This window comes from Centrocercus urophasianus, unplaced genomic scaffold, assembly GCF_019232065.1.
Source record: "Centrocercus urophasianus isolate 14NV4802_14NV808 unplaced genomic scaffold, USGS_Curo_1.0 seq_11, whole genome shotgun sequence".
In the NCBI taxonomy this organism is placed as follows: Eukaryota; Metazoa; Chordata; class Aves; order Galliformes; family Phasianidae; genus Centrocercus; species Centrocercus urophasianus.
Window position 1 is genome coordinate 4,257,392 of NW_024884253.1, and position 13,394 is coordinate 4,270,785.

The window sequence follows — 13,394 nt, forward strand, 5'->3', positions numbered from 1 at the left end:
AAGGACAGGAGGTACTGGAAAAAAAAAGACCATGTTAAAATTAAAGACCATGTTAAAATCCTGCTTTCAGATAGTAGTGGTGCCAGGAGGCCGCTGAATGCTTAGCCACCAGGACAACACATGAGGACCTTTTTGTGGGTCGTTTGCACTTCTGCGAGTTCATTTTAAGAAGCATATTTTTAGGAGAAACTGATAATATGGGAACATTTACTGCCACAGCCATAGGTCTATTTTGGTAAGAATAAAATTCTTAAAGCTGTCCCATGACATCCTCATGGGAGTCACGAAGAGAGTGTGAATGGAGTCAACTGAAATGTGGAAAATAAAACTGATCTTGTCAAAGGAGAGCAAGTTGCAGTGTTCCAGTAGATTCTTTTTCCTGATGTGCCTTTTCCCTCTGTCTGCGTGGACCTGTGGTTCTAGGGTGGTAGGGAACACTGACAAATGTACAAAATGTGTTAATTATTCATGTTATTTCTGCTTTGTTTTGTTCAGGGACCGGATGGGGCACCAGGACCAATAGGACCAGCAGGAAACCCAGGAGACATGGTAAGCTCTCGGCTATGTGTTTCAATACTAGCTTAACCTAGCTTTTTCTCTGTGAATAAAGCTGAGCTGGAACTGAAATAATGTCTTTTGAAAGCTTCCCACATTGTCCATTCTGAAACAACTCCATACCTGCAAGTAGGACCCACACAAATAACAACAGATTACTCTGTTCTTGTTGCTCCAAACTAGCCAGAATGAAATATCCAGTACATGGAACTTCTTCAGTGCATCCTTGCTTACCGTCTAAGGAGGTAGTTATACGTCTCATGTGTCCATCTTTGCTATTAACATCTTTTAGCCTCTGTGGCATAATGGCTTAATTTGTTAGGCTGGTGCATGACCCAGGGTAACACTTGAATTGTGCCTGAGGACTGTCAAAACAAAACCAGCAACATTTTGAAGAATGCCACAGCACAGACTGCTCGGGTCCCGCACTTTTGGACCACTTCTTGGCACCACTGCAAACACTTGCATGGGAGAAAACTTCAAGAAATGGATGAAGAATTTTCCTACTGCTGTTTCGTTTCAAGGTCATTCAGATTCTATTTTAAGGTAATGCATCAGAAATCTGTAGGAGAGAAGGATAATCTGACTGGAATCTGATTGATGCTTACCTAAGTGTGAAAAGGAAAAAAAATCATGATTTAGGACTGTGTAATTCTGTGATTAATTTCTGGAGCAGGGTGAGCAAGACACCTTTTGCACATCTGTTTCAATCATAAGGGACTCAACAACTGTCTTTCTGGTGGCTGCTGTGAAATCAGTCAGCACTACCATCAGAGAGGACACAGATTGCATGGACAAGCTGGCTGAACTTCCCTTTCAAACGGATGGTTAAGGCTGAAATAATTTGAAGGACATCATATGCTTTCGTGAAACCTGTCTCCTATCCCTGGAGACATTCAAGGTCAGGCTGGATGGGGATCTAGCTGTAGGTGTCCCTATTCATTGCAGAGGAGTTGGAATAGATGTCCTTTAAGGGTTCCCTTCCAAACAATCGTATGATCCTATGAATAAGAGGATAATTTCTCTCTTGGGGCAGTCAACAAGGCACTTCTCATATCTGCTGATTCAAGAGATATAAAATACAGACTTTCTGTTTTCTGGATGGACACTTCATCACAGAAGCTAAGCACTCAGTGCTAAATATAACTAAACTGAGGAAGAAAATACTGGTGATTTTAGTGGATTCTTTAATTGTACCAACTTATAAATAATACTGTATGTTTTTTTTTTGTAAAAACCTTCAAGTTTAAGCAGAAATGAAGTCAAGAAAACCTGAACACAGTATGATATGAGCTGCAAGACCAGATTCTCACAGTGGTGCCATGTCAAACATTGCATTCAATCTTTATATGAGAAGCATCTGAGAAAATCATCTGAACCTTGGTGTTTCTACTTTCTTTCCAGGGTAAAGATGGCCTTCCAGGTCCACAAGGCCCACCAGGTGTTCCTGGACTTCCCGTGAGTGCAGTTCAGCTCCTTCTCTTTCAATACATAGAACTGTTTATAAGCATGTGTGGACATGAACCAAACAGATTCCTGAAGTGCTCTGAAAGCTGTGCATGATCTTTAAAGGGATACCTGTAATGGTGGTGCGATGTCCTTGGCCCAGGACATGATGACTGCTGTATTTATCACTTCAGATCTAAGCGTTAAACTATCTGAAACAGGCTTGTTCCTCATCTGCCTGTTCATTTTTTTAAATTCTTTTTATTTTTTTAAATTCTTTTTATTTTTTGCATAAATACTCTCATACAGAGCACAGAACTAATGTAATAACACCAGTGTAAGGGAATAAGAATTCATAGTCTGGAATACCAGCTTCCTCTCAATCCATAGCTGAAATGATTCCTTTGCACTGACTCAAGTGCATCTGGGGCATAAACACTTTTCTTCTGGAAAAGGCATTAATACAGAATTTAGTTTTGTTTTCTTTTTTCCTTATTGGTGTCGGGCTAGAGTTATTTGCAGTGTAAAGTAGCTTCGGTGAATGCCATTATAATGGTATTATAATGATTTATAAGAGTTGTCTTTAGAAACCTCTTTTAACACTGTTAACATGCTCACTTTGCTGAGAAGAAAGAAGCCCCTTAGAATTGCCATACTGAATAGAGAAAAAGCACAAAGTGTTTCCCTATGGAAATGTGACAGAAAAAGTTTATGTCTGAACTACAGTAATAAGAATTCTGAATACAGTAAAAGAATTTCTGGAGCATTGGGCAAAATTAAATACAGTCACAATGAAGCAGAGTTGCTATTTTGAGTTTTCATATTGACACAAGTATACCAATCTCTCCTATAAACTCCTTGTTATACCTCGTTATGCGTTTCATTAACAGGGCATTGCTGGGAATGATGGCAAAGATGGCAAGCCAGGATCTCTTGGAGAACCGGTAATGTAATTTAAAGGCGCTTCACACAGGCAATCACAGACCACATCCAGTTATTACTTTTGTAGCTGCTTATCTATGGGCTCAATGGGGGCAGGAAATCTGTTGGCATATCTTTTTCTAACACCAGAGGGGCTGTATTGTCTCGAGCAATTTGTAAGATTCATTCTGGAATTCTTGAAAAGAAACTGGGTTCTTTTACAACTACTATAAATACTCCAAAACGTTGTGATTCCATCTTTACAAGTACTGCAAATATTACAGAGAAAGAAGATTCTCTTGTAACATTTAATCTAAGGATTGCATTTTAAGGTAGGAGAAGGTATGGAGCATAAGAAGTTTAGAGGAGGTGTCTTAAAAGAAAGCCTTTTCTGAGTTACTCTGTAATGGTTCTGTTGTCCAGGATTAGAGAGGTTTATATTTGATGTCCTCCACTTGGTCTATGCTTGCATTTATTGAAGGCAAAAAAAAAAAAAAAGCTGAGCCATGAAGTTGTCAGCCAAAAGGAAATGTTAATAAATTGGGCAGTGAATGTTATTCCTTACCACTGTGTTTCTTAGAAGAAGAATGTGCTTTCAGTGTCTGGCATTGCCAGCCTCTTTCTGTGCCTTGTCAAATGGGACTTAGTCCTTCTGTAAAAAGCCAAGTCCCCAGTCATTTAGGGGAATGGAGAAATGCTTGTGACAACAGCTGCAACAAACATACTTCCAACTGCTTCCAACAAAACAGCTGGTTTCCGTGTGCACATACTGATTTTGTACATGCTGACCAGGTATTACTGTAGTTGTGTGCATTATTCCTCTGAAATAAAAACATTGTAAAGGTGCATCAATCCAAAGGTGTAAATATCTTTGAAGTTCGAAGTGTATGTTCATGATGGTGCAGATGTAGAAATGTCTCTGCCTTGTTTCCCATAGGGAAAACCTGGAGAACCAGGCCTCCCAGGCCAGGAGGGTGCCAGAGGCTTACCGGTAGGCTCTGTCCCATAACTCTTCTGTACTGTAGCTAGGAAGCTTTTGATGGAGGATGATAACTCTTAATGATGTGAACATCTGTTGTTGGTGACATAGACAGTAAGACTGAGTACATCTTCAGAAAGCTTGTGGATGACACCAAGCTGTGTGGTGTCCTGCACTTGCTGAAGAGATGGGTTGCCATTCAGAGGCACCTTGATAGATTTTAGAGGTGCCCATGAGAATCTCAAGTTCAGCAATGCCGAGGGCAAGGTCCTGCAGCTGGGCTGGGGCAATCCCAAGCACAAATGTAGGCTGGGCAATGAGTGGCTAGAGAGTGACCCTGAGGAGGAGGACTTCTGGGAAGGTTATTAAGTTCATGTTCAAGGTAGAACATTCTCACTGCTTCGAGTGTTAGTGTAATGGGCAATTATTTAATTCTCTTTTTCAGGGTTTCAAAGGACAGAGGGGAGATACAGGTCCCCCAGGTCCACGGGTAAGCAACATGCACTGCCTGCATGATGGTCCTTTATAGAAAGGTGGTGTGAATTGAAGTTCTGCTCCTAGTTAAGGTGAGGCAACTGGTAGATCTGAGTCATCTGAAACTGCCTTTGAGAAAGACGTGCATGAGAAATTTTCACGGGAGGCCTCCACACAACATTCCACTTGTAAAATTACTGATATAGAGGGTGAGGAACCTTACTTCAGCTATTGAATGTGAATTCAATGAATTCAGCAGAAATGCCTAAGACATGCAGAATATGTTCAGAGCAAAACATAAAGAAATGAGTGCAGATATGACTTTAGCCATTTGGCTTACTTGCCTATTCATAACGAAGCTCAAAACTCAAGTCCTGCATGTTAAGTTGTTCTCATTTCTGAGCAATGCAGTACAAAATGTTCCTTAATGTAGACAGTGGAATACAAAACTGAATTTCTCTCTGCTTATTTAATGCTGATTCTCCATGGGGAAGGAAAATACTTTGCTTGGAGTAACTTAGCTGAGCAATCCAGTGCTGGAGCTGCTCATCTTTTCTTCATTGCAATAGTTCCTATACTATGTGTATGTTGGTGGGTTTTAGTTACTACACTAGCAGCAATAAATATCCTGCTGGAAAGCACTGTACTGCCCTGTGCATCACTATCAGAAGATGCTTCTGAATTCTTTTTAAAAGCTGTGTGTCGCATATGATACACAAGGTTTTTATTGTCTTTAGAAATTCCTCACTGAGCTCAGTTGAAACCCCACACCACTTGCAGTGGTGTTACTGGTCTGCCATTGACCTTGAGCTGATATCTCTTCTTTTTTTTGCTGAATTGCAGGGGGAACCAGGTGCGACAGGTCCTGCTGGGCGTGAGGGGCCACCAGGGAAGGACGTAAGTGTACTATTTTTGGCAGACATTCATCTTCTTGCTGACAAATGAAAAAAAAACATTCACGGTGACCCCTCCCTAAAAACAACTGCAGAAACTGAAATAAAGGGTAAATTATTGCAGCAGTGCATAGGAAATGATTTGTATGAAGCTCATTAGAGTACCGACAAATGTGAGGGCTTTCCTCACCACTCAGCTTCTGACACATAAATATCAGGGATATCTTTGGAAAAGGAGGGAGAGCTATACTGTCTGAATCACAGGCTGTGCTGTGCAGCCATAGACCTGTTTTCTGCCACTGCTCTCCAAACTGTGTTTCATTCTGAAGATCCCACTGGGCCAGGGTTCGTTCCACTTGCTCTGCAAAAGGTGGAACCTTACTGCATGCATAGCTGAAGCACAATCTATGACATACTTGTAGAATAAGATGCTGCTGCTCAGAGCAAAGAGAGATGGTACAGACAGATCCATATTAGCGTCAAATGCAGTCACATAGCAAAGTCTCTGGAGAGCACAACTGAAGCAGCATCCTGCAGCAGCTGCTCAGCAATGTACTGAGTGGCTGATATGCCAGTGTCATGGGACCTGGGGAAGTGGTTTCTCCCTTGCACCCCTAATATCACTAAAAAGCTGTTGTGTTGTCAATAGTACTCTACAAAGTAAAATGGAAGGTAGGCCCAGGGGAACCCCTCAGGGAAGGTAGGAACAACTTAAGGCTTGCTTAAGGGAGAGCGAAGGATTTTCAGTCCCTGAGGAGTCCATCTTTAATATCAGATGATGCCAATGGGTTCTGCTTGTGATCGGACTGCACTGGGTGATAAATGTTTGAAATTCAAGAAGCTAGTCATACATAACTGGAAGGGGCCAGTGAAGCTTTTCTCGTTTTTCCTTAATACACGAAAAATTTAATTTAATAGGAGAAGTTTAAAATGATGGCATGTTTGTCTCCCTGTCAGATCTTTCCTACTCACTACTTTTACTTCCTACTTTTCTTCATTTTAGGGTGATACTGGCCCCATAGGACCACAGGGCCCTCGAGGGCTCAGAGGGCAGCCGGTGAGTTTTTCTCCTGATAAGCAGTTTCTGGAGGTACACTGTATTTAGTGGGGATGTTCTGCAGTCCAGACCTGTGGTTTGGAAGAAGAATGCTATGCAAGATCCAAGTGTTGTTTGGTGAAATCCTACCTGAATTTGGGAAAAACAAAGAACTAGATTGATGGAAACTGATGGGGACTAATATGGAGCACAAAGTAATGCTAGATTCTGACTTGTGTGGGAAAGATAGTTTGATGATTTCTACCAAGATTGCAATGCCAGAAGTGATTGTATTCCAGACTTGCCAATGGAATATCACTCCTTATCGCATAGCCTCTGCACGTGGTTTTCAAAGGCAGATAGTAGTTGCAGGTAACCATATTGGGATATCTGGGATCCTGTTTTGATACTATTCATTTTTATCATACCTTCTATATTTTATCCTGATTTAAAAAAAAACAAAACAAAACAAAACAAACAAAAAAAAAAAAAACAACAACAAAAAAACCCCACATCATTTTGAGAAAAAGCATTTGTTTAATTGAACACTTGTAGAGCTTGATTAAATCTTCAGTAGAGAAATGGCAGTTTAGTTAACATTTCTGAAAGCATCATCTGGAATGGCTGAGAAATTACTTGTATTAATTTAATAGGCTTTTCAATTCTCTTTTAAAATTCAATCCTTTCCAAATTTGAATGCATATCTCAGTGCTGAACATGAGCACATCTTTAATGTGTTATAATAAGGGTGATTTCTTTGCCTTCTGCTAGTGCTCTGCTAGTGAAACATTCTACAACATGTTCCGTAATCAGGGCAAAGTGCTGATTCAGCCAGCAATTCCAGGAGCTAGAATGGCAGATCTCTTGTAGCTGGGAGGGTAGGGAGATATATTACATTGTAGGAACATATGGAAAGCTCCTCTTTCTACCTGGTAATTTATCTCATTATTTCTGCACTGCTAGCATCATTCACTAATGGGTCATGCCCCTTCACAACACCACAAATGCATAAACATGTTTTGAGAAAATGGAAGTTATCACCATTCCAAAACATATTCTTCTTTAGAGGAGAGCTTACGTGGATTTTTGTATGGCCAAGGGCAAAGTATCAGTTTCTTTTGTTGTTCATCTGCTTTGTTTCTTTATTAAAGAACATGAGGTATGATTTTGAATATCGACAGTAAAAAGGCTGGTCTATACAATCAATCCAGTGCAATGGTGAGCACATCTGAAAAGTGGTTTGCAGAACCTATCTTAGCCATTGGAAACAGGAATTCTTTGAACATAAGTAGGTTTGGGGTGATCTGGAGGTATCTGTTGGCCAGTGCAGATTGTTTTCACGTTGATCATGGAGCTGCCAGGAGTTTGTCAAACACTGACTAATGGAGCTGCCATAGTAGGTAGCTCCATCTGTACAGGATTCATGTGAAAAGAATAAGGGTGAAGAGACAGAGAAGGAGTGCTAGTTTGCTCCTGTTCACATTAGGGGGTCTGGGTCCTCATCTCTGACTTTTTATCTAGAGATGTGGTCGGCCATGCAGTCATAGATGCAGAAGTTGTGGGGTTAATAAAAAATAGGACATCCTCACTCTGTAATCTGCCAAGAGGGAAGGTTGGAAAATGTTAAAGAAATCCTTGCTGGTATAGCAGCAGGTGGATACTTCTGTTGATCATAGTATATTTTGTTTCACTAACCTTTTTTCTTTTCACCTTAGGGCAAGAATGGATTGCCTGGATCTGCAGGAGAACCTGGCCCAGCAGGTAACCCAGTAAGTACCATAAAGGAAAATTCATCCAGCTAGCAGTTATGTCAGGGAGAGGTGACTGATGAAGTATAGATGGGGTGGTTTATGTGTAGCTACTTGAAGTCTGTCAAGTTGCCATGTCTGAAGGTAGAGGTCAGTGACCTGAAAATCATTGACTAGCCATAATATCAGAGGGGTTTTGGCTACATTCCTGGAATTGAGCTGCTAGCTGGGTCATTTAAAAAAAAAAAAAAAAGAAAAAAAAAAAGAAAAAAAAAAAAGAAAAAAAAAGAAAAAAAGGAAATGATTGATTACCTGGCATGGAGAAAAGATTGGCATGCCTCATCTTTACCAGTTGATTTAATTTTGTCAAGCAGAAACTCTGCAGCCAGTGGAGAGCTGTCACAAGAAAGGAGAGGGCTTCAGGGAGTTGGCAGGCTGCCATGGAGGAACAGCAGCATAGAGAAATTCTCCCCAGGCACATGGGGGAAGAGCAGGTAGTGGGCAGTAAACCAAGATCATGGAGCAGAATGAATCCCCCGGGGCCATCCTGTGTGGAAGAACAGAATGGTAATGAAGTGCTGTAAGGAGCACAGAAAGAAGAGTTTTTCTCTGTAATGCTGCTGAAAATTGTTCAGGATTCAGCACATCCATGCAAGTGAACCTTTCTGTCCAGCAGCATCTTTTGCAGTTCTGGGCTTTTCTTTCCCTTTGCCCACCTAGACATTACATCTTGTTGGTCTGGTAAATTCTAAAAGAAACAAAGACATAACACAAGGAATCTGAAAAATATTGCAGTTGGATTCCACTCAGCTTTGTAATACTCTGCCCTTGCAGTACCAGAAAGTAACCTCAGCATTGTTGCTGACATTTGCCCTGAGGATGTTTCTGTGAAGATCATCAGAGGGCTGGAGCACCTCCCCTAGGGGGACAGGCTGACAGAGCTGGAGATCTTGCCTGGAGAAGAGAAGGCTCTGAGGAGATCTTATAGCAGCTTTCCAGTACCTGCAGGGGGCCTACAGGAAAACTGGGAAGGGACTTTTTATAAGCGTAGGTAGTGACAGGATGAGGGGAAATGGTTTTAAATTGAAAGAACTTAGATTTAGATTATTGGAAGGCATTCTTTACTGTGAGGGTTGTGAGACACTGGAACAGGTTGCCCAGTGAGGTTGTGGATGCCCCCTCCCTGGAAGCTATTGAAGGTCAGGCTGGATGGGGCTGTGAGCAACCTGGTCTAGTGGGAGGTGTCCCTGCCTGCAGCAGAGAAGTTGTAACTGGATGATCTTAAAGGTCCCTTCTAACCCAAACCGTTCTATGATCATATGATTCTTTGCTGCCAAGATGTCTTCTCCTAAAATTTCACAGAGAAGTAAATAACACCTTTAATGCATGGGTTGGTGATAGCAGGCAGATTACAGGTGGGATAGAAGTAATGCAGTCTACCAGCCTTTTTGCAGCCAAAAATCATTGCTACTGCTTTTTTTTTTTTGTCCTTGCTGCAACTCATTACCTTGCCTAAACCATTGCCATTGCTTCTTACCATACGAATTGCCTCTGTTGCCCATTCAATCTTCATTTCTTCTCATCATACCTACCTACTCTCGCTATGTCTTTTGCCTTTTACTGCTTTTTGACTGTGTGGGTTGCTACTCAATGTTTTTTCCAAGGTTGCTAGGGTTCTGGAATGCTCTGTGAGTGCCAAACAGGGGCTAGTTTTTGGTCATCCTCATGTAATTCCATTACCTACTTAGAGAGTCAGATAGTGACCCACAGTTTTTTCAGGCACCTTCCTGCACAAACACAGAACTAAAGCACTCTCTGCTTCAGAGGATTTACACTCCAAAAATAACATAAGAGATTGAAAAAGGATAAAGTCAGATGGATGAGAAAGGGGAAACAACGACAGTATTGGTCAGCAGAACAGACAGTCTTCTCATCAGAATCCTTCTCTGTCATTAAAATGAATCCTCTCTCCTTCATAAAGGTTATTATGAGAAGTGCTTCCATGTACAGAACACTAGTCCATTTATTTCCAGCCTTGTCTGGAAATGCAATGATTTCCTTTGCAATGTAGTATGACAAGCCAACATATTATATTTCTGTTTGAAGAAAATGAGAAGTGAGAAAGATGATTGTGACAATGAGGGTTTCTTTTCCACCACGTGAGTTGCTGTATCACTGCTGACTTGTAGTCACAACACTTGCCAGGAACCTGCTCCTTTGATTTGACAGTGCCCATACTGCTCAACAGTGCTCACGCTTAAGCCGGTGTACAGCAATACAACAAACCCCCTGTAATCTCCAGATTTTTCTCATGGTTGCATCATATACTTTGAGTCACTGCCTACTTGAAAGCCATGTGCTTGGTTCCTTGTTGGCACAAGACAAACCTAAAACAAAGGCAAGTTTTATTCTAAGAAGAAAAGTTGCGTTATGAATTAGGTGTCAAACAAAGTTGTGAAAGAAAAGGTTACAAAAAAATCCCTTACAAAAAATCAGAAGTATATGTGAAATGGATCTGTTTCCCGAATTGACATTTAAGCTGCCCTGATCTGTAAGAAGAAGGGACAGTTTGGCAGAATATCACAAGAGATAAGTAAAAGGCAGACGTTTCTTGAATTGAAGCTGAAAAGAAGAGCAAAGGAGCAGCTCAGTAACTGTTGTCTGCTAAATGTATTCTCAGATTTGAACGATATGACCATCTGCACTGCTTTCCTGCTGTTGTGCATCACAGCATTTCCACAGCCACACCAACACATTATAACCCATACTGCAGCAGAAGTAGCTGCTGAACACACCTCCTGTCACTTCCACAACTGTCACTTCCTTATCAACCTTTCACAGGGACCCCACACAGCTTGTTAATAATGCAGACCTGCTATCTGCAATCTGCTTTTCTTTGTTTTGTCTTTTCTTGTCGGTTTTGGGAGTCTTGCTGCTACAGTGAGAGATTTCCCCATTCCAATGTATCTGCAAATGCATGCTCTGGAAAAGAGATGTTGGAAAAAGGACTGCTAGTGTCTCCCTCCTTTCTGTCCAAAGGGTCCTAAAGGAAATAAAGGAGAAAATGGCAGCCCAGGACTCCCTGGCTTCATAGGACCCCGAGGACCACCTGTAAGTATGGTTGGGGATGGATTAGAGCTGCTAATTGCCTGCTTTTATGTGTTGGACAGTGAAGATAGGACAGTTATCTTCAATTAGGTAGAAAACATAGGCAGGAGATATCACAGATCCAGAAGCCATACGCGTCACTTCAGAAGAAAACTGGACTGCAGAGACTGGCATTACTCTTATGGGAAAACACCTGTGACCCCGTTTGAGGAAGTGGTTCTTGTCAGTCAGCACTGGTATTATGTGCATTAATTGGGCTGGTTCATCACTGCTCTTTACATGGGCATGGGGTTACTCAGACTTTGTCTCTGCATGAATCCCAGAATGGCTAAATAGGGAATTTTTAAGTGATGATAGTATTAAAGTTATTCTTGATATTCCCTGTTCCCAGGAAAATTCTTCTGTTACCTTCAACGGAGGTACATCACAATTAAAATATTCAGATAGCTCCCAAAGTGATCTAAAATAAAACCTATTCATGTGAAAGTATCACATCTTTGAAATTCAATATCTTTAGCCCTACCAAGGCAAGAAAAACATGTTACATTCTACTTGAAGTATGGAAAAGAAATAATGTTAGGTAAATGTTTTCATTTTCATTTCTAACTCTGGTGCAACAAAATTAGATTTTAATTGTTTTCATGTCAATCTAGCAGAAATGAGTCTTTCACAGGATGAATCATATTTTTTTCTTCTTTTTTTTTTTAATTTAAGGATTGAAAAGAGAGTCTTGTGATGAGGAGAAAGGCATATTTCTCTGGAAAATTAATTTAAGGCAGCAAATGCAGTGGCCATTTAAAGCTGAAGTGGCCCTAAGGAACATTCAGGAGGGTCTGATGCTGCCTAATTGGAGCTGATGTGATCACACATCTGTGATTAGTTACACTGCTCATGCAGACACAGATGCGTTCTAGTGCAGTGGAAGCGATTCTGTGTATTTTCAGGTTATGGAAAAAACACTCCAATGCATACATGCATTAGAGGTATGATCACATCTGTGAATTGTGAATGCATCCTTCCATTCATAGTATAGGAAAACGGATAGAATTTTAGCAGTGTGCTTCAGGACTGCAGTGACTTTTTTTTTTTGTCTGGCTGAAATGCTAAAATGCAAAGATTGTTCTGCCTTATTGGCACATCATAAATGCAGGGTATAGAAAAAAATCCTGATGGAGTGCTTATTTAAGTTGTGATTATTTTATGTAGCTCTAAAATATGGGCAAGTTTTCAGACTCAGAGTTTCTTTATCCATGGCTCAATATCTCATATCCAGCTACTGTTGTACAGGATAACACCACTCCTTAACAAACATGCTTCCTTTACATCTTTAGACTATTATGACTATACCATTGGCACTTCCCAAGCTAAATGGGCTGGAATAGAATGTCTCAGTGTTTTTTCCAACTGTAATGATTCTATAATTCTATGACTCCATGATTAAACCAGCCGAAGTGAAGCTTATGATGCTTTGTGAAATACCTGTAAGAAAAAGGAATACAATTTTTGAAAGCAGGAACACACTTTCCTTCTAGGTTTTCCTTCTATTAATAAACATTTACACTGTGTACAGACTTCTAAAAAATTACGAATCAGGATGTGCCTTTCCAGGAATGACCTATAGCAGTAGACTAATGTTAAATATTCCAAACTCACTTCTGTGTGGCAGAAAACTTGTGCTCTAGACACAAAGCGAAACTCATGGATAAAAGGTAGGCTCTGTCTTCCAAGTCTGCAATATGGTGCTAAATTCACTCTCTATACTCTCAGGGTGATCCAGGAGAAAAAGGCCCTCCAGGAAAGGAGGTAAGTTGGATTCCCAGTTGTTTCAGAACAGTGCTGATGTCTCAGGAAAAAAAAAAAAAACAAACAGGGATGCCACCTGGGTTACATCAAAATGCTTGGATTTCTTTTTGCTTGATTTTCTTTATATTTGAAAACAAACAGTGATCTCAGAGATCTATGGGACCAACAGGGAAATATATTTTCTCCAGGTCTCAGTAATCATTGTGAATACATGTGCTTTATTACTTATTATGATTCTTTCATGATAACCCTTATTTTGATGCAGGGTGCACCAGGGAAACCAGGTGAACCTGGATCCAAAGGAGAGAGGGTAGGTTGGAGTGTAATATTAATCGTTTCTTTATGGATGCCACATCCCTGCATGTGTTCAAAGCCAGGCTGGATGGGGCCCTAGGCAACCTGGTCTAGTGTATGGTTTAGTGCTTGGCAGC

The 13,394-nt window shown here is 40.8% G+C and overlaps 1 protein-coding gene across 1 annotated transcript in view; it reads left to right on the forward strand.

The window, feature by feature from the left end:
• Positions 1–13,394, forward strand: part of COL22A1 (collagen type XXII alpha 1 chain) — a 211,400-nt gene that overhangs the window by 191,847 nt on the left and 6,159 nt on the right. Inside the window, exons 49-59 of the mRNA XM_042808661.1 lie at positions 496–549; positions 1,960–2,013; positions 2,892–2,945; positions 3,860–3,913; positions 4,347–4,391; positions 5,219–5,272; positions 6,272–6,325; positions 8,020–8,073; positions 11,092–11,163; positions 12,928–12,963; positions 13,229–13,273. Of these exons, the coding sequence (XP_042664595.1) occupies positions 496–549; positions 1,960–2,013; positions 2,892–2,945; positions 3,860–3,913; positions 4,347–4,391; positions 5,219–5,272; positions 6,272–6,325; positions 8,020–8,073; positions 11,092–11,163; positions 12,928–12,963; positions 13,229–13,273 (576 nt within the window). The remainder of the gene's footprint in view (positions 1–495; positions 550–1,959; positions 2,014–2,891; positions 2,946–3,859; positions 3,914–4,346; positions 4,392–5,218; positions 5,273–6,271; positions 6,326–8,019; positions 8,074–11,091; positions 11,164–12,927; positions 12,964–13,228; positions 13,274–13,394) is intronic.